This window comes from Sturnira hondurensis, unplaced genomic scaffold, assembly GCF_014824575.4.
Source record: "Sturnira hondurensis isolate 20B ecotype Veracruz unplaced genomic scaffold, ASM1482457v3 Scaffold0004474, whole genome shotgun sequence".
Taxonomy (NCBI): domain Eukaryota; kingdom Metazoa; phylum Chordata; class Mammalia; order Chiroptera; family Phyllostomidae; genus Sturnira; species Sturnira hondurensis.
This window is the reverse complement of record NW_028077105.1, coordinates 3,888,149-3,908,932: the sequence shown is the minus strand read 5'-3', so window position 1 is coordinate 3,908,932 and position 20,784 is coordinate 3,888,149. Positions and strand designations below refer to the sequence as shown.

The window sequence follows — 20,784 nt, the reverse complement described above, 5'->3', positions numbered from 1 at the left end:
AAGGGGAAAATGAATTAGTTCAAAAATAAGCACCAGTGTGAAATGGGCATATGTACATACTTTCACATTTGGGGAAAAAAGAGATCTTACTGCTATTGTTTGGCTAAGGGAGGTTGTCTATGTTTTGTTTTTATTTTTGTGTTTTTGATACACCTCATCAGAAGGTATTTTAAATTTTTAAAATGTATTCCTGAATATAGAAAATGTTTCTTGGGTTCTCCTGTGAGTGGGGTGCCCAGCTAAACACGGGCACACACACATTCTTCCCATAGTACAGTACTTTAAAATTAATAGCACATGCAGAGGAAAAACTAAACCCTTTGACGTCACTCTTGAAATGAGGAAACATAAACAGAAAAGGCTCCACTCCAGTGAGCTGCCAGAGTGGAAGCCGATTGGTCTCTGCTTTTCCTAGCCTGTGGCAACTGACAGCACCTCCCAGCGCTGCAGGCCGGCTGCCTGCTCCCCCAGCCAGTCGGTGGGTCTGGGCACTGCAGCGGGCTCGGCTGTGTCCCAGCACTTGCTTGGGAGAAAAGTGTGTGCTCACCCAGAGGGGATCTCTCTTTCTACCTTCCCTCTCGATCTCTCTCTGTGTTTTTCTTTTCTTTTCTTTTCTTTTTTTTTTTTTTACTTAATTATATTCCTAATCCTGGATGAAGTTGCTGGATTCTGCAGCACAAGTCTTCATGAACAAACAGCACCGCTCAGAGATTTCACGGCATTCAAAGGTCACAGAACTGCCACTATGGTTAAATGTCTTGTTTAATGGTTGAGGTAGGTACAACAAATTTAAGCGGCAAGCTCATTTTTCTTTGAGAGGACAGAATCCCAGAGAGATGGCAGGAGTTTTATTTAAAGTGAACCTGTACATATATATATATATATATTTGGTCTGTGATTGTTGCTACAGTAATCAGCTTTTGAATTTCCTTCCTTTTTCTAGGCGAACTGACTAAACATTATCACTTACCCTGAATTAACTGTTTCATTCCAACGAGCCTAATGACAGGCTCAGGCGTTTTCATTGTACTTTGAGTCCCCACTGAGGAAGGCTGCTTTCTTTTCTTTTCTTTTCTTTTTGTTTCTTCTTTTTTCTTTATGGATGCAATATTTCTTTTCCAGTGTAAATCTTAGAGTTGGGTCATTTTTCTTTTTGGTGAGACGGGATTGGAAAATATTGGTTAAGAGATTAGTGGGGTTTGTGGAACAGGAAAAAAGCAAATCAGTGTTTTTCTTGAGTTTGTCGTGCTGGTGGGTAGCAGACTTGAAGATGAAATTAGTAGGAAGAGAGGAAGAAGCTGGTAATGAGAGTGAAGGTAGAAAAATCTCTAGAAGATGTGTCAGAAAAATGAATCATTGAGGAAAATGCACTTTACCACCTTGTTGCATTTTAAAAAATGTTTTGGAAGTAGATGTCAATAGTGGAGATGCAGGCACTGAGTTGTATGATCAGTGTTTCAGAGCTTATTATTTACAAAGGAAAATAAAAACTTTATTAGCACAGCAAATTTGTTGATTCTCTTTTTCTTTATAATAGTTGAAAGCAGAGTGAGATATTTAATTAGGGACTTAAGTGATTGAGCCTGGGGACTTTTTAATTATCTATAGATTCATATACTGTAGCCAGACTGACTATTAAAACGTTAGAGTTAATCTGTGTACCAGAAGGCAGGCATGTGCATTCATATACAGTAAGCACACTAAATGCTGCAGGAAGCAGGGCAATGAAACATAGATCTAATGTGGATTTTCAATGGCACATTGTCATTATGTGTCGAGGGGGACCCCTGCTAAAAACATTCCTATCCGGAGTCAGTTTTTGCAAAAGCAATTCAAGTAATAGTATGGATCCCATGGATTTCCTTATCACCCTTCTCAAAGTTATGCAATAGCAACTAAGACAGGATTGTGTGAAACCATTACTCTGTTTCCAAAATTTGTCACTTGATTTTGTTAAAGGTTCCTATTCTCAACATTGAGAAACAGAAATGTAAAAAACTGAGTTATGATAGCAGTCGTACTAAGCAAGATATCAAATGCACAGTGCATTTCAGAGGGTTAACAAAATTAACTGCCTAAGACTGTAATGTACCAAATTAAGAACTGCAAAAATATTAGCTCTGAAATGCAGAGGATGTGCTGTGAATGGACAATTGCTTTTTTGCAGCTCCCAGTGAGAAAACAAGGACTTTGTGTGTTGCAAATGCCTAACTGCAGCTCCTCCATTTCCTCTGCTTTATCTTTTATTACTGGCTGGTGAAACAAAGACGGGTGTCAGTAGTCAAGTCTTGATTGACATTTTGTCTAATAAAATGAAGTTGCTTTTTGTCTGAAGTGGAAGCCCAGAGTTAACTAGTTACAGTTCCAAAGGCCCTATCCTCTTTACAAGGCTATTTACCTGACACTGTAAGCTGTCCCATTTCAGAGCGTACTGACTCAGTTGAACAGCGTAAAGCAAACATCACCGGTGACTACAGGCCAGCCAATTAGCTGACAGAAACTCTTTTTTGAATTAAATTCCTTAGGGCAAGGGTAGAAAATCCAAGCTGTATCAGGAACAGACATCAATTTAAGGAAAATAATTGCACCAGTACTTCTTTTAATGCCTTAAATGATGCTCAGCACAAAGCTACCCATTGTCAGTGCTCAGTAATTACCTAGTTACAATGTTTGCTGAGATTTACTACCCCTCATATATTGTAAGTTATTGAAATGATTTTCAAATATGGCATTTTCAACTGTTTTTGAAAATATGTTTAGTGTTAGTCCAGCCTAAAATATAATCTAGAAATCCACACATCAATGGTACAGAGCAGGAGGGCATTCCCAATGTTGACGCATGTTATTTTCAGCCAAAAGACATCTCACTCCAAACAGATGCAAAAGTGCAATGACCAAGGTTTCTCAAAGTGGGCATATACCATCTGGAAAATGCTCTGCCCGGTCATTAATTTTCCAAAGTCTGATTTGTTCTTAGGCAGGCTCAAATCACAGGGGAAGCTGCTTGTTAACTCACAGAACATAGTGTTGGAAGGAATTTATTAAGTGGTAAATTAATCACAAACAAGACTGAAAAGGCTTTATTATATTAAAGACAGCTCTCAAAATTAAGAATCAGAATAGATGTCAGAACATCTAAATGTAAAAGCTAACAGGTATGCTAAGTCACAATGACTTTTGGGGAGGAACTTATTGGGAGACCCTCGGAACAGAAATTATTTTCTGAAGAATCTACCATCCTATGGATTTAGCTTGTGTATCCCAAGAGGTCTACAGACAAATAGGAATCTCTGTTCTAGGAGACCCATTGATCTGGGGAAGAAAGGATTTGGCCTTTGGAAATGTGATGAGACCCTCTCTATCATGCCTCCCCATGGTGGTGTCCCCGTTTCACCTAAGAATGTACCTCGGAGAACACTTCCATCATTCATATGGGAACAGCCTTGGGTCAGTGCCAGTTGCTTCTACAAGCTTCCCAGGTGGCTTTATCAACACACTAGCTTTGATTCTTGAGATGTCGGGTACTTGGTAGCTTAGCAGTCTTTATAGTGGTAGATATGGAAATTTGGGGGAGAGACGGGAAAAGTGGATGAGAAACCCGAACCGACTTGACTTGATATCCACTATGTACCGAGCACTGTTAGAGATTGAAATGTAGAGAGTGAGATGTGTCAAATTCTAGTATATCATCAAGCCATTTACGCTTTCCCACGAATCGTGTAGGTATCTGAGTGATTCCATGTTCCTGCACGGAGTGCTCTGGGGGGGGGGGCAGCAGTCATAGACGGGGGTGGGGAGAGGTAGGCCTTTTCATTCAGGCTCTCCCTGGTTGGGTGACTGAGCCACGTGCTTCCTCCTGACCTCAGTTTCATCATCCGTAAAAGAAACTGGCTGTACTGGATCATTTCTAACAATCCTCTTCAGATGAAACTTTTTATAGTATTCTTATTTTCAACTTTGGAGTTCTCTAAAAATTCCATGTGTAAGTAAATGTGAAAGTGTCAAACTTTTATTCAAAGAACATTACTGCGTGCTTTCAACATGTCAAGGGCTGTGTCTATTGTGGTGAAGTAAATAAAATAGAGAGGCAAACAATGATTTGCATCTTTAGTAAATTCAGGTTGAACATGTAAGTAACTAATGGAATCTGTGCAGAGAAACGGAGGAACAAAAAAGAGTTTGGGGACAGAAGTGATGAAGAAAGAACGAAACAGAAAAGATGACGTTACACGAATTAAAATTCAAGAAAAATACATTTCTATCTACATAGATCTTTATTTCTATTACGGTGATCTTTAATATCAGTCAAAGGCACTGTTATTTTCCTGAAATAATGTATTTGTAATGGTGTCCTTAATAAATATAATGGTGAGGAGAGAACATTTTCCGGGTTGATTAAGACACTATAGAGGCATGGTGAATTAAAACAGCGAACTTGAAACCACTAGGAACTGTAGAAAGCAGGAGTCCTTCAAGAACTTTGACAGCAGCCCCATATGCAAGCAGCCATCAGGTATTAGCTAGCAAGGTTCACAGGCTGCGGTGGCCTTGAACGCTGATGCAGGGTAGTGTCCTGGGAAATACCCTCAAAGTCAGGAAACCTCAAATGGCTCAGAACTTGCAGAGATGGCCTGTGTGAACTAAAGCAAATTTCTGAAACTTTGGAGCCCTTAGTTCCCTTATCTTTGGTATAAGGACTGTTGGAAAACTTCTAGGTTGCCTTTCTCCTTTCCAATTTCTGTGCTTTACCCTGGCAAGATTGATGTTGACATACTGCGTTAATTTGTTTTTATTCTGCCTCCTCTCCCATCCTTTATTTCCACTACTTTCCTTTATAGTTTGCCTTTACCCACCTGTCCAAATTTATATAATTTCACCTCCAAAATACTCTCATTTCCAAACAAAACCAGAAGAAGGCCCTGGGTGTTGGACAATTTCTCCCCAGGAGAGATGTTGCTGCCCAGCAAAAGGCACCTATTCTGGCCCCATTTCTCCCTTGGGAGGCTGACTGACCCCCTCCATGGTGGGGCCACTTCCTTCAGGCGGTAGAAGGGCATCTCTCTGTTCATTGTTGCTGGGGACTTGAATGTTACACAAGTGTCTTCTTCCTACGTGCCACTCACTGCCCTAGGTTATCTATATTATTTCATTTATCTCCTCAACTCCCATTCTGGTGTCTTTAGAGAATAACTAAAAACAGGTTGATAAGTTAGTTGGAGGAATCTTAAAAAAAATTTTTTTTCGGTGCATTGGTCATCCATTGAGTATCTGCTCTGAGACCTTTTCCTGATGGTACAGAGTTGCTGCCTCATCCTAGCGGTGGGATTTGATGCAATTCAGTCACTGGAATCCAGACACTGGTGGGATCCTACGCAGGCCAGAGCATTCCTGCTGGTACCTCCTCTGGGCGAGGCTTTGTATGTAACAGTCCGAACATGGAGAATAGAGAGCAGGGTGTGCAGTTTCTGGTAAACCTAAAAATGACATGACACAAAACACACAGATATCAATGAAGCAATGTGTGGTTCTTACTGTGCTACTGCATAGACACCCCAATATCTGAAACTTTAAATCCTTTCATGGAGGCTTTACAACCTCATTAGCATGTAGTACAGACGTGTGGGAATAATAGCCTCAGCCAATATACCAGTAAAGGTTTCCCTTTCCTTCCTCCCTTCCTCCCTCCCAGCCTCCCTCCCTGTCTTCATTTAATATTTTTTTTTGGTGAGAAGGTGAAAAAACTAAGTTAGATGATGAGATTCTGATGGCATTTCATTTTGTGAAATTTTGAATAATGTTTTGGGGTTTTTTGTTTTGTGTTTTTGTTTTTGTTTTTTTTTTTTAGTTTTTCCTTTCTAGTGATTGGTGAATTTGCATACATTTTCTAAATTGAAACTCCTCTCAAACTGTATTCTTATTAATACCTTTGTGTTTTACATTGTCATAATGAACACATAAGAATACATGGCATATCTTTTCTATATGATGAAAGTTATTCTTACCTGCCCACTGCTTCAGACACACAAAAAATAGGATTTGGTTGAAAAGAGGAGTTTCTATGTGACTTAAATATACTGGAGGGTGAGCAGCAGAGTCCAGAGTTAGTCTGGGATGATGCGTATTTCTGTGGATTCAGGTATAGGCATAGGAAGTTAACATATGCCTGAATGGGTCAAAATTTGATGTCTAAAGATACCAGACTGTCAATGTTTTATATTCTGTTTGACCCTAGGAAGATTTATTTTAAGAACATATCAAATTATGTTCATTTTCACACTGTTTGCAACATAAAAAGTCAGAAACTACCTGAACCCAATAATAGGTGAATTGTTGATTACATTATTTTAAATCCATACAATAGAATGCCATGTAGTTAGTTAAAAGAATGAGGTAGATCTATAAGCACGAATCTGGAATGATTTTCAAGATGTATTAAGTGAAAAAAAGCTACATTAAAATTTGCATATGCGTATTTGCATATACACATTCACATATACTGAGAAAAATCTCTGGAAATTTAAATAAAAAATAACTCTGGGTGGAAAACTTTTGAGTATGGGATGGGAAAAGACTTCCTTTACATGTATAACTTTAGAATTGTTCAACTTTTCTCCCCAGGAAATTATTACATATACGATTGAAAAATTACAGATATTTATTTATTTTTGTGTGCCATTTGAAGTTGAGAGAAAAATCAGAAAGTGAAAGAAGAAAGCGTTCTAGTTTGGTTTCAGATTGCTTCATCAGCTTCTTCCTCTGACCCAGCTGGGGAGCACGGCTTGACCTGGACGCCAGGGTCTGAAAAGGGAGGAGACAAAGTGCCCATCACTCCAGTTTGAGGAACTTCTTCAGGGCAGTGGTCGCTCTGGGAGCCGGTCTTTTCACTCACAAAGTGAAGGACTCCGTCAAGTTCAAAGTTCCTTCCAGCTTTCAGGTGTCTAAGGAAACTTGAGCCTGTTTTATGCCCGACTAGTTGAGACCTTTCTCCATAAACTGAATCTACATATCTTATTGGTTAGAACATTTTAACTAAATTACTGTTTAAGCATTGGCCAGTTAGATTTAATTTTTACTTAATTAAATATGCAAAACTTAACATTATCCAACTAGTGTTCAGGGAAACCACACCTCATAGATAGACTTTCAGGATTAAGACGTACTATACTATCAGTTATTCACACAACAGTAGAAAACACTATTTGTATTAAGATGCGTAGTTGTGTGGAAATACAAGCAACTAGTGCTTCATTTTGATACGATTTATTCACTTCTTGGTTTTCCAGGAGGGGAAAAAAGACTTTGATTTCCCCTTCTCATGCCACTTGCCAGCTGTGTCCAGTCAGATGAAAGAACCCAGTCATTCACGGAAGGGTAGCCCCGTTTTCATAAAAGGGGCTGCTGCAGTGATACAGAGGTCTAAAGAATGCCTTGATTTAGGAAAGGTCGTTACATTGAACAAAAAAGTGTTTTCCATGTACTTGAAATGTAGTAAATTCTGTGTCTTGGAGACTAGTGTTCTTGCTTTTTCAATGAAATGAAAACTCTTTTCAGTTTGGTTTTTAGTTTGATTTGGAAAACATGAGTGTTAGTCATTTTACTTATCTAGTAATTTTTATTTTCCATTTTCTAGACTTTTATTATTGTGTTTGGAGTAAAGAATCATTTTTAAGTCAACAGAAAAGGGATAAACATAAAATGGAGGAACTTGTGTGATAGCAGTTCTGAATGACCAGAACTAACATGTACTTTTCTTTATAAATCTCTTTTAATCATTAAAAAATTACTACTTATTTACAAATATTGCAATGGCTTACAAATAAAATAATTGAGAAATATCATCCTCTTTTTCATGAATACTTCGCCCTCAGCTTCCCATGTGTGGGTTCCTGAGAGACTGAGGGCGAGGTCCTTCTTAAACTTAAAGATTAATGTGTATGCAAGCTTTTTATGTGATATTCACGTAAAAAAAGTGAGTTTGAGAACATAGCCTATTTAAAATGTCTCCTTAATGTGAATCTTTTAAAAAGTAATAAATCAAATGCATTCTTGAATGAAATGACAATAATACTATATAATTTTTTTAAAATTCACATATATAAAATGGAGGGAAAGACAAGAAAGCAGGAAAAAATAAGGATCACACTTTTTTAAAAGATTTTATTTATTTATTTTTAGACAGAGGGGAGGGAGAAAGGGAGAGAAACATCAACATGTGGTTGCTTTCCGCGTGCGCCACCTGCTGGGGACCTGGCTCTCAACTCAGGCATGTGCCCTAGAGTGGGAGTTGAACCAGCGACCCTCTGATTCGCAGGCGGGTAATCAGTCCACTGAGCCACACCAGCCAGGGTCAAATACTTTTCAAGGAATACTGAACTTGTAGCCCCAAAGTCAAATTCTGGATGTTTCTTACTAGGAGGAATACTTTCACCAAGTTATGTAGCATTTTTTATTTTCAAGCCTCTAAAATGTATGTTTATTTAGTGAGGTATCTTTCCTTTCTCAAGTTTCTAGGATTTACTTCCTGCACAGATGGGCTGATTTTCAGATGTAATTAATTACTTAATGCATAGTGCAAATGTCAAGTCACTTCATTCTCAGAACTTTCCTGATTGGAAAGGATAAGTTATGCCCATTTGAATGGCAAAGAAACTGAGGTTTATAGAAGTCAATAGAATTGGTATTCAACCCCAGATTTTTAACATTTTGTGTTTTTATATGTTTAAAGTGCACTGTGTTTAGAATTTATATTTAAGTGCTCTAAACATGACTTAGAAAAATACATTGAAAATTTTTTTATGTAAAATATAATAATATCAATTTCACAATGTTAAAGCAATCTGCTTGATATATAGACACAGGAAGTTCCAATATAGAGAGGATCAACATTACTTCATTTTAAATGCATTTACAATGGACAAATCTGACCCTTTAAACTTAAGTTTTGCTCTTAGAGGCAGTACAGTACAATGGTGAACAGTGTCGAATCCGGCACTCTCCACTGTGGTTCACTAAACAGCTCTATGCTCCTGAGCAAGTTACTTAACCTTTTGGGGGCTCATTCTACTTACTTATAAGGTGAAGGTGCTTATAGTAGTTGCTCATCAGATTGTTGGGAAGATCAAACGAATTTTATCTGTGAAGTGCTTAGAGGTATGTATGAAGGATTGGGAGTGCCGTGTGTGTGTCAACTGGTTACAAGTTATTTCATAGATTTGTAACTATTTTATGTATGGTGCTGTTGGGTGCTTTAAACATTTCAGTGAAATACAGTTGTTAATTTATTTTAACTTTACATTATACTATAGCACACATACAGAAAAATATCCAACATATAAATGTACAGAATGGTTCACTTATTGTAAGTGAATCTCTATGTAGCTGTTACCCAAGCCAAAAAATAGACCATGTATGCATCATTGCCCCCTCCGAAATCCCAGCATGCCGCCTCCATTCTTTCATTCACCATTACATCACTAGACTCATTAGGCTGTTGCACGTGGCTGTACAGAGGTACCTGGTGCTCGTCGCTAATTGGTTCAGGACCTCGTGACAAGCGCCTCAACCAATGAGTCCTGAAGGATGAAGCTTTTTTCTCTTGAGGGTGGTGTCTTGACTCACACAAGTTCTAGCCAGTGCGACCAGTCCGGAGCAAGCACCAGGTGCTGGGACGTTTTATCTCGTCAAGCGCTCTGAGCACAGGGTTTGACAACTTCTGGAGAGAATGAGTTCCGAGGTATGACTGGATTTTGCTTATTTCTATTATTATCTACCGTTTGTTTAAATACATAACAATTTATTTGGCCATTCTACGGTGGAAAAACATTTGAATTGTGTCTAATTTTGAACATTATGAATAATTGCTGTATCTGTCTTTTGGTCCATTTGTAGGTATATTTCTGTTGAGGGTATAACCTGGAATAAATTTCTGGGGCACAGGGAATGTTTATATTCAACTTTAGTAGAAAATTAAAAAATGCTCAAAGTGGTTAAAATAATTTACAATCCACCAATAATATGTGATAGTTCACTTCCTCACTAATCTTACACACTAGCATTTCTGGTAGGTGTGTGGTGATAGCTTATTGTGCTTTATGCTGGGTCTTTGTCACTTTCTCTCACTAGTATCTTCTAGCTTGTCTTATCAACTTACACATTTTTTGCTGATATATTACTAAGCACTCAGTATTTTTTTTTTGGGCTATTCTAAGGGGTTTCTGGTTTAAATCTCGCTTGGTCATGGTGTGTGCTGTTTTATTACTGGATTCAGTGCGCTAATATTTTGTTGAGGATTTTAACGTCTATGTTCATTGAGGCTATTGGCCTTTCATTTTCTTTGTAGTGTCTTTGTCTGGTTTTGAAATTAGGACAGTGCTAGTCTTGTCAAATGAGTTTGGGAATCTTCCTCTTGAATTTTTTGGGATAGTTTAAAAAGGAGAGGCGTTAGCTCTTCTTGGAATGTTTGGTAAAATTCACCTGTGAAGCCATCCAGTCCAAAACTTTTGTTTGTTGGGAATGTTTTAATTACTGCTTCATTAGTTGTAATCATCTGCTCAGATTTTCTGTTTCTTCTTGATTCAGTTTTGAGAGATTATATATTTATCAAAATTTATTAATTTTATCCAGATTTCCAGTTTGTTAGCATGTGTTTTTCATATTTCCTCATAATCCTTTGGATTTCTGTGGTGTAAGCTGTTACTTCTCCTCTTTCATTCTGATTTTATTTATTTGGGTCCTCTCTCTTTTTTTAATCCTCACCTGAGGATATGTTTGTTGATTTTAGAGTGGGGGGAAGGGAAAGAGACAGAAAGAGAGAGAAAGAAACATTGATTCATTGCCTGTATGTGCCCCCATCAGGGGTTGAACCTACAACCTAGGTAAACCCGTATATATGCCCTGACTAGGAATCAAACCTGCAACCTTTTGCTGGATGAAATAATGCTCTCACCAGCTGAGCGACCTAACCAGGGCTCTCTTTTTTTCTTGATGAGTCTGGTTAAAGGTTTCTCTTGGTTTCACCCATCTTTTGTATTGTTTTTTATTTCATTTGTATTATTTCATTCACTGCTCTGATCTTTATTATTGCTTATCTTGTACTTTCTTCGTTCTTCGTTACTTTTTTCAAGCTGTTTGTTGTTCTTGTACTTCCTTTAAATGTAAAGTTAGATTGTTTATTTGAGACATTTTGTTTGTTTGTTTCTTGCGATAGGCCTATAGTGGTATGAATTTTCCTCTTAGGACTGCTCATGTTATATCCCATAGATTTTAAGTTGTTATGTTCTAATTTTCATCTGTTTTAAGATATCTTTATTTTTTAATTTCTTTCTTGATTTCTTGATTTCTTTCTTTCTAACCCATTCACTATTTAGTAACATGTTATTTAGCTTCAGGTGTTTGTGCTTTTTTGTTCTTTTCTCGTGGTTACTCTTGTTTTAAAGATTGTATTTATTTTTATGAGAGAGGAAGGGAGGGAGAGAGAGGAAGAGAGGGAGAGAAACATCAATGTATTATTGGTTCTCGCGCGCCCCCTACTGGGGACCTGGCCCATAAGGCAGGCGTGTGCCCTGACTGAGAATTGAACTGGCAACCCTTTGGTTCACAGGTTGGCACTCAATCCACTGAGCCACACCATCCAGGGTGACTACTGATTACTTTTGATGGAACAATGGGCATTGTACATAAGAAATACGGAAGTAACTTGAAGCTTAGTGTGATATTGTCTTTCTCCAGATAGGATTTATATTTGCACCTTTATATTTGCATGTTACCAGTGGTAATAATAACACTGATTGTCTTAGTCTGATTTTGTCAACACAAAGTGTGAATATATACAATGTGCTTAAAACAATGCCTAGCACATAATAAGTATTATTTAAGTATCTTTTTTTCCTTTCATTGCATTCTTTAAGGGGTGTGGAAAGAGAGAAAGGGAAGAAAATATTGAGAATAACATAAATGGCATTAAAAGGCTCCAGTATGCACCAAGAGTAAATCCTCATTTTTACTGTCTTTTATATCTGAAATAAACTTAAAAATGGGAAGTAATATTCATCAGTCATGTGCTAAGTAGATAAAAATAAGTATGTGTTTACCTTTCACATTTCATATTTCACTATGACCATTATAACCATTATGTAAAATTTTAAAAATAATTACAATGTCATCAGTATAATTACTTATTTTATGATTATTTGCCAGTGGTACTTGGACAAACAATGTCATGTTGGAGATTTCTAATACCCTAAAGAGTTCTTGAGTCAAAAACTACTTGAAATAAGCAAATTTTCATTTGTACCTCATATTTCCAAACAAGGATACCTACCAAAATACATCATTTAATTAATGATTCATAGCTTTTTTGCATGGAAGCCAATGTTGTCTTATACAGTAGCTAATATATATTAACTACAATGAGCTATTAGCAACTTTCTTAATTATCCATATTACTTCACAGTTTATAGTTCCCTGCAAGCAAATCTAATGTCTCTGAATGAAAATGGTAGTCTCTGTGTGTGGTCAACACTCACTGATATTTTATTTTCAATATAGTAGCTCTATTCTGTGGAATGAGAAATTCTCTGTCTTTATGTCAGTGTAAAGAAAACATACCTGGTCATAAGCTGAGCTCTTCTGCAGTCAAATTCTGGTCTAGTTTATAGAACCCGGTCTTTGGTCTTCTGTATTTATCTATTGCCTCTGGCAGCTGTTGGATTTTTCTTTTTTCTTTTTTTGGTTTATTTGTTTGTTTTTCTAATACTTTATTCAGGCTTTTTTAGCGCTGGGATATCTTTGGAGCACAGAGGAACCTGAAGTTATAGGTAATAAATGGAAAATCTCCTGTCTTTAACGTAGAGTCTAATTACTACTTAATTAGTAGTAATATAAAATGAGCAATATAAAAAGGCTTCAATGCTCAGTGGATTGAGTGCTGGCCTGAGAACCAAAGGGTTGCCGGTTCTATTCCCAGTCTAGAGCACAGGCCTGGATTGTGGGCCAGGACCCCAGTAGGGGGCACACAAGAGGAAACCACACCTCATTGTTTCTCTCCCTCTCTTTCTCCCTCCCTTGCCCTCTCTAAAACTAAATAAATGAATAAAATGCTCCAACATATATTTCAGAGGAGAAATATTAAGTAATTAGGAAAAATGTGTTTGATATGTATTGCTCTACTGATTTTTTTAAATGTAGATTTTTAGTGTTCATATACAATGATTTTTTTCAAATTAAAAAATTTTAAATTAGAATTTAAAAAGAATTAGTGTTCAATAATGTTTAAATATATTACTAAAATGTGTGTGAAAGTATATTAACTTAAGAACATATTATTAAGTGGATTTATAAAATATTACTGTTTTCAGTTGATAAAATACCTTACAGGTATTAAAAAATAAGGTTGGCTTAATATTTAAGCCAAAACAATGTTTTATGTCTTACTCCATGCATTTTAAACTGAGAAAACATTTTAGCTTTAGAACATTATAGAGTAATAACAAAGAATTTTTTTACAAACTACTGAGTAACTAAATAGCAATTATGCAGTTTTTAATTGCCACTTCCTCAAATTCTTACGAAATGGCACCTGAGTTGTGTTTGTTCTGTTTTCAATACAACAAATATTTAGTGCTTCCTCCTTAAAGAAATGCCCAAGGGAATCCATAAATGAATTTTAAAGCTGATTTAATGTGCTGTATTTAAATTTTTAAAACTTTAAAAACCTGGTAATTTTGCTCCACCTTTAATTCATTCATGAAGTCTAAAGTAAGCAGAATGACTTCGATTATTTTCTTACCGTGAAATGGGCCTAAAATTATGTCATCTATCTCCAAAGAAATCTGACGTTATAGCCTGAGTTGGGGTTTCGGGCTAGAAGAAGTTTTTCGGTGTGGCCAAGATGAGTTTCCAATTCCACATAGCTGAGGGTTCTCTGAGTCTTTGACCTTGACCTGGGCTGTTGTTCCACTGCCTGATGCCAGCATGGCCGTACCAATCATTTGCCTCTGGTCAAGCTAATGGTTAAGTATTTTGATTTTCATCCCTTTTGGTGCTCATATTTTATCAAGAAAATGGTCTGACAATTCAATATATGGAAACAATTTAAAAAGAATGTTGCTGGTAGGCACTGTTGTTGACCCCCAGAACTGCGCTGGAATAAGGTGTGGCTCCTCTGGGTCTCTCCACACTGCCCAGGCAGTATCGCAGCTCTGCCCAGTGTGTAATCCAAGTGAATTCTTACACAGGCTTAATTGAAACTGAATTTGGGGTCTAATGTTTTACATTTTTTCTTATTTAATGTAGCCTCAATACCTTAAGTATGCTGGCTGAGTTTGTTCTTAGTAAGAAGGCCTCAGAGAAATAGTCAGATGATTCTGTTTTTCCTGCCTCACAAGGTTGAATACATATGTGTATCCTCACAAATAGATATAGGGAAATAGGTATAAATATAGCTATAAATAGATGAGTAGGTAACTATAAATGTTAGGTAAAGCCAAGTCCTGAAATGACCATTTTTTAGCTCCAGTCAAGTAGTAGTAATTTTGTATGGTTCAACCATGCATGTGAGGTCTGTCTAGAAGGTATCCATGTCATATGAAAAGTAGAGACATTTATTGAAGAAGAAACAAGATACAAGAAACATTGTACACAGGGCAGTGATGCCTTAGTCCCCTCCAAAGTAGGCACCTTGGGACCCCACACAGTTCTCCCAATTGCCGTCAGCTGCCCCGTCATATTTTTCTGAATCTCATCGGTGGTCTGAAATCTCTTCCCTTTCAACATGATTTTAATTTTGGGAAAAGCCACAAGTTTCAGGGCACCAAATTTGGGCTGTAGGGGACACTGAGTGACTTGGGTAATTTGATGTTTTGCAAAAAAACTCTGCACATTATGCCTGAGCAGGCGTGTTGTCATGATGAAGCTGCCAATCACCACTTGCCCACGGCTGTGGCCTTCTGAATCATCCAAATAGTTTCCATGGAGGAATGTTCAAACTTAATGCAAAATCTGTTGCAGATTCATTGCTCTACTCAGTCATTTTGTATGAGATGGCCACATAGTACAAGTTCTCACTCAGTGGAGTCTACCATCCCCACTGACTAGTACAGTGAAGTAGTCATTGTTCACGCATGCACATTCCAGTTCACTCTCCTTGGCTGTCAGGTTACATGGATGTCACATAAACCATTCTCATTAGGTTAACAATGCTTGGACTTTTTCTGGACAGCCCTTGTATACATATATGATATATGTACAGATACACATGTGGGAATATATAGGCAGGTAATAAATCATAAAGCTGGGGTGTTTTAGAAGGCATAGGTAAAGTGTTATTTAAAAGATGTCCTCGTGCTGAGATCATCACTGAAGCCTGTCAGCTCCAGAGAGATAAAGATAAATGCCAGCTACATCTGTTTTTTTTTTCACTGTGTGTGTGTGTATACACGTAGGACTCAGTTCAGTAGTATATTGCATACATACCAGTTGAATAAAGTAAATTTGAGAACAGCTGATGAATTCTACAGTCTTGGCCTTTGTCACTGAAGGTTATCACTGACGTTGTGGGGAAGATGGAGGAAGGATGAGGACGCTGGAGAAAGGAGCTGCAGGAAGAAGTCAGGGTTCCGTTTAGAACACATTAATTTTGGGAGGCAGGGTTCGGGGAACACATCAGAACTGAACTTAGATTTATCAACACACGAAGCTATTTAAAGCTTTGGCACCAGATGAGATCACCTAGGAAGACACATAACTAGGAAGAAGGCAGAGGGGAGGACTACGCCTTCCACTAGCTTCCAGAGGTTGGGAGCGGAAGAAAAGCCAGGAAATGATTCAAATGCATACGCATCTGGTTTGTACACGGTGCTGCCTGTATGACTGGAGTCTTGCCAAAGCTCATGCTCCCGAAGACTCTGTAGACGTGAAAGCCTTTTTATATGTTCCTGGTGATGAGGGGCTGAGGCTTCGGGCTTGGATCCTGACAACGGGAATTTTTCACACATACTAAAGAGTAGCACAAAGGAAGTGTGGTGTAAATATGCAGCTCCATGTTTACTCTGAGATGTTTTAGCACAATCGTAGTTATTGTGGCCCCTAACGAGCGCTCAGTTGTTGTAAATTGTGCCATTATTATGTATTTTCTTTCACTTGGAAATATGGGCATCTTCAATTTACACAGACACAATTTAGAAAAACCTTCGTTTTGATACAAAAGTCTAGAACTGGACAAGAATTGTTCCACAGACACTATATTACTGTGACAGTTTGATTTCCAGTCAGCCTGAAAGCCTACGTAACCCAGGATGTGAAATCCAAAAGCCAAGAATACATAGACCCTAAACAGTATAAGGAACAAGGTTTATGGGAATATTTGCTCCCACCTCTTAAAATACCAGGAACTTATTTGGCCTGGCAAAGCAAGGATAGAGAATTACCTGTTGGGCAGGATGACAGGAAGCAGAGAAAGGTGCTCCTGAGGTCATGGTCACTTACGTACAAGATAGACAGTGATTGCAGAAAATATGAGTATATGAATTGAGGAAAAGAATCCTGAGGAAAGACGGGAAACTAGAAATACAGTCTTGGCTTTAAGATTCCCCTGGGCTGTAATCCCAGCGAAGTCACTACTGTTCTGTAGCTCAGTGGCTACTTATTTTATATTAGCTACAATAACCCCTTCAGTGTTACTGTAAGAAAGGGTTGGTTATATACATACATGGATACCTATATACATTGACATATGTGTGTGCACAAAACACGTGTTCATGTGTGGCAGTGTGGATGATGGAAAAATCTAAGTAACTTAACTATTGTTCATCATTAATGTTGTCTCGTAGCCTCATGCCATCTCTTTGTCTTTTATGTTAATGAACGATCCTTAGGAAAACACGAATGGCTACAATCTAATAATGCGGGGCAATAATGACAGAAGTGAAATTTGAAAGAGAACAACTAGTTCAAACAATTCAGAATAAGTTCTATTCATAACATTGTGATTATGCCACCTGATTAGCTCTTCATGTTTTTCCTAAAGGTGCCTCAGTGAGTTGTCAACACTGGCCTAATTCCAGCTTTTTTAAGGACTTAAGTGCTTGCAGAGAAAAGTTATTGCCATAAGTTTCATCCTGTGTAAATACAGTCAGTAGCATTGTTACAAGTTACTATCAGAAAGTAGTCTAGAATTTTGTTGCAAATTGTTATTATTTTAGTGTTGCTCCATAGGCTAAGCCAGGATGAATTCCTGTTTAAGATTTTATAATTTTTTAATTTTTTTCAATGACTTCCTAACAGTGACATCGCTTCAGTTTTTCTCATGCAGTATTGTCCACGTCATATAAACACTGATGTCTTTTTAAGAATACTTCTGATTTCACATGAAAAATTGCCAAACAAAAATCATACAGAAAAAAATATTGATGCCATATAACTTGTATAGTTTCTCTTGTGAATGCAGTCTGTCAAGTGCAAGTGTCCATAGAATATTAAAAATGGTTAGAAATGAGAAGTCTTCCTTTTATTCTGTCTGATTAAAGCTCTTTGCTTTAAGATAACACAAGGAAGGAAACCCAACTTTGCGGAGACTACCTAACAAAGTCTCACCAGGCAAATTCATTCGACATTTGAAGTGGGTCAGTGATATAAAGACTGCTGAAAACTATGGGAACCCATTAATTAAAGTCTATCAGGATAGATTCACATGGAATTTCACTTTTCCACCCACCTGATCAACTTTTTCATTAGTTAATACATAATAAATTGCATTCAGTATACGCATGAACTTTGGAAAACAGAACTTGAATTAATACTGTACATTTATACACTCCTAAGTGAATGTGTTATATTTCTCATTCTTCATATACAAATTTTTCATTTAAATTGTTTTTGAAAACCTTATCACCAGCATTTTAAAATTATCTTAGACTGAGGATTTTCTCAGTGTACATTTTATTCCATAAGTAGAAAGAATTTGTGTGACAGAACAAGCTTTGTGTCTTAGTATTTTTGTCTAGTGCATTTGTGTTTTGATCATCTGACTTCAACTAATTTTCTACAAAATTACTCTTGTATTAATGATCTAATTTTACAAGAAAGAAAGACATTTATTCCTGTAACAGGCATGTACACAATCACTTTCTGAAATGAAGGTGTCTGGTTATGGGAGTCAGAGAGATGGGGCTGAGAGCAATACCAATACAGTGACCTGTCAGTAAATGGCAACCAATGTTTAACTTCTCTACCACCGATTTCTGAATCTCCCCTGGGCGAGACACCCCTGACATCCTAAACCACCCACAGATGCAAAAGGAAGTGGCAGACAATGTCCCTGAGGATGGGGGTGAAGGTGTTAACTTTCAAGTCCCCTTTGTCTCCAGGTTTTTTAGACTCAACATTTAAGTCCAAGAATAATCTCAGTTTTTTATCACTGAAATAATACAGTGTTTTGTGAGTATTTTCATTATGGAGGGATTTCCCCCCCCCTAAATTGTTTTTGAAAGATTCTTTGATGATTTTTAATATAATTCTTGGAATTTCTTCCCTAGTTCTAGAAAAGAATGGATGCTTTAAAACAATAATAGAATTCACTGAATATATGAACTAGGCATAAGTGGTTTATTTTGGTGAGCATTATTCTCATCTTTTTTATGTTAATAAAAGCAATATAAACATGTTTTTCATTATTGGAAAGTATAAAATGTAAAAATTGATCATCATTGTTAACACTTGGGTTTGTATTCATAGCCATGAACAGTTTTCTTTAGTGAAAGAAAACTGTTCATGGCTATGTTAAAAATTTACATTTTTAACTGCAAATATTTCAAGTATATAGAAAGCTAGAGAAAATATCACAGACTTTGTGTACCCCATGCCTAGATAGCTATAAAATCATTTATTCAACACATATTTGCAAATGGCTAAGCTAGACATTGTTCCAGGCACCTCAGCAGTGAGCAAACCAGGAGACAGGGTAGGAGACAATAAGTTAAATGCGTGTATAAAAGATGATAGTGATCATTGCTATACACTAATGGGAAGCAGAGGAGATGATTAAGGAACATTGTGGGGGCAGACGGAAATTTTAAACAGGGTGCTTGCTCAGGAGGCCTCCCTAAGCAGATGACACCCTGAAGGAGTTGGTAGAGAGAACCATGCAGATACCTGCGACAATAACGTCCAAGGTCAAGGGCACAGCAAGTGCAAATGCCCAGAGGTGAGAGTGTGCCTGGTGGGTGGAGCCTCTTTTTTACCTCTTTTTTCTGCCTCATTAATTTCTCCTCTTAATCCCATGGCTTTCTTTTCCTACTGACTTTTGGGTTACATTCACACCGAGTTATAATTTTTTCCTTTCTAGTTTATATATTTCAAACTATAAATTCCTCTCACAGTACCTTTTTAACTGAACATAATCTTTGAAACATGGTATGTCATTGTGATTCATTTCTAAATATTTTGTAAATTCCATGGTTTTTTTAATGCAATAATTACTCAGAAGTGGTTATTTTAAATTTCTAAGTGTGGGAGGTGAAAAGGAGATTGTACTCTTATTGATTTCTAAAGTTGATGCATTGTGTTCATGGAATGCTGCTTATGTAAAATAATTCTTAGATATTTTTAAGATCTTCTCTGTAGCTTAAATTTTCTCTGATCTTAAGGGAAATGCTTTAAGTTTTTTGCCCATTGAGTATGATGTTGACTATCGTTTTTGTCATATCCGGCCTTCATTATGTTGAAGTGTGTTTCCCCTATTTCCACTTTGCTGAGTGGTTTTTTGTTTTTTTGTTTTGTTTTGTTTTTTGTTTTTTTTTTCACAAATGGGTGCTGGGTTTTGTCAAAAGCTTTTTCTGCATCTGTTGATATGACCATACAATTTTTATCCTTCATTTTGTGTGTGTGGTGTGTTGGGTTAATTGACTTGCAGATATTGTATCAACCTTGCATATCCAGAATAAAGCCCAATTGATCATGGTATGTGATCTTTTTAATATATTGCTGGATCCAGTTTGCTAACATTTTGTTGAAGATTCTAGCATTTATGTTCATCAGGGATATTGGCTTATAATTTTCTGTCTTTGTGGCATCTTTTTCTGGTTTTAAAATTTGGGTAATGCTGGCCTTGTAAAATGAGCTTGAGAGTTTTTCCTCCTCTTGAATTTTTTGGAATAGTTTGAGAAGGATGGGTGTTAATTCTTCTTTGAAATATGGCAAAATTCACCCATGAAGTCATCAGGTCCAGGATTTTGTTTACTGGGGTTCTTTTTTGACTCCTACTTCAATTTTATTAGTTGTAATCAGTCTATTCAGGTTTTCTGATTCTTTCTGATTCAGTTTTAGAAGATTGTATGTTTCTGGAAATGTATCCATTCATGCACACTGTTTAATAATTTTGTATATACTTGTTTGCAATATTTTCTTACAATTTCTTGTATTTCTGTGGAGCCAGTTGTTACTTTTCCTTCTTTGTTTCTGACTTTTTAAATTTTATTCTCCTCTTTTCTTGATGAGCAGGTTAAACATTTGTTAGTTTCATTTATCTTTCCAAAGAATAAGCTCTTGGTTTCATTGATTTTTTTGTATTTTTTAAGACTGTATTTTATTTATTTCTGCTCTGATTTTAATTATTTCTTTTCTTCTAGTCACTTTGGGCTTTGTTTGTTGTCTTTTTCAAGTTCCCTTAAGTGTAAAGTTATATCATTTATTTGAGATTATTCTTCTTTATTAAGATAGACCTGTGATGTTGTGAATTTTCCTCTTAGGACTGATTTCTTGGTATCTCATAGATTTGGAGCTATTGTGTGC

At 36.9% G+C, this 20,784-nt stretch overlaps 1 protein-coding gene across 1 annotated transcript in view; it reads left to right on the top strand.

The window, feature by feature from the left end:
* Positions 1-407: 407 nt before the first annotated feature.
* PDE7B (phosphodiesterase 7B) overlaps positions 408-20,784 on the top strand; it is a 296,607-nt gene continuing 276,230 nt past the window's right edge. Inside the window, exon 1 of the mRNA XM_037045696.1 lies at positions 408-774. Coding sequence (XP_036901591.1) covers positions 754-774 — 21 coding nt within the window. The 5' untranslated portion in view covers positions 408-753. The remainder of the gene's footprint in view (positions 775-20,784) is intronic.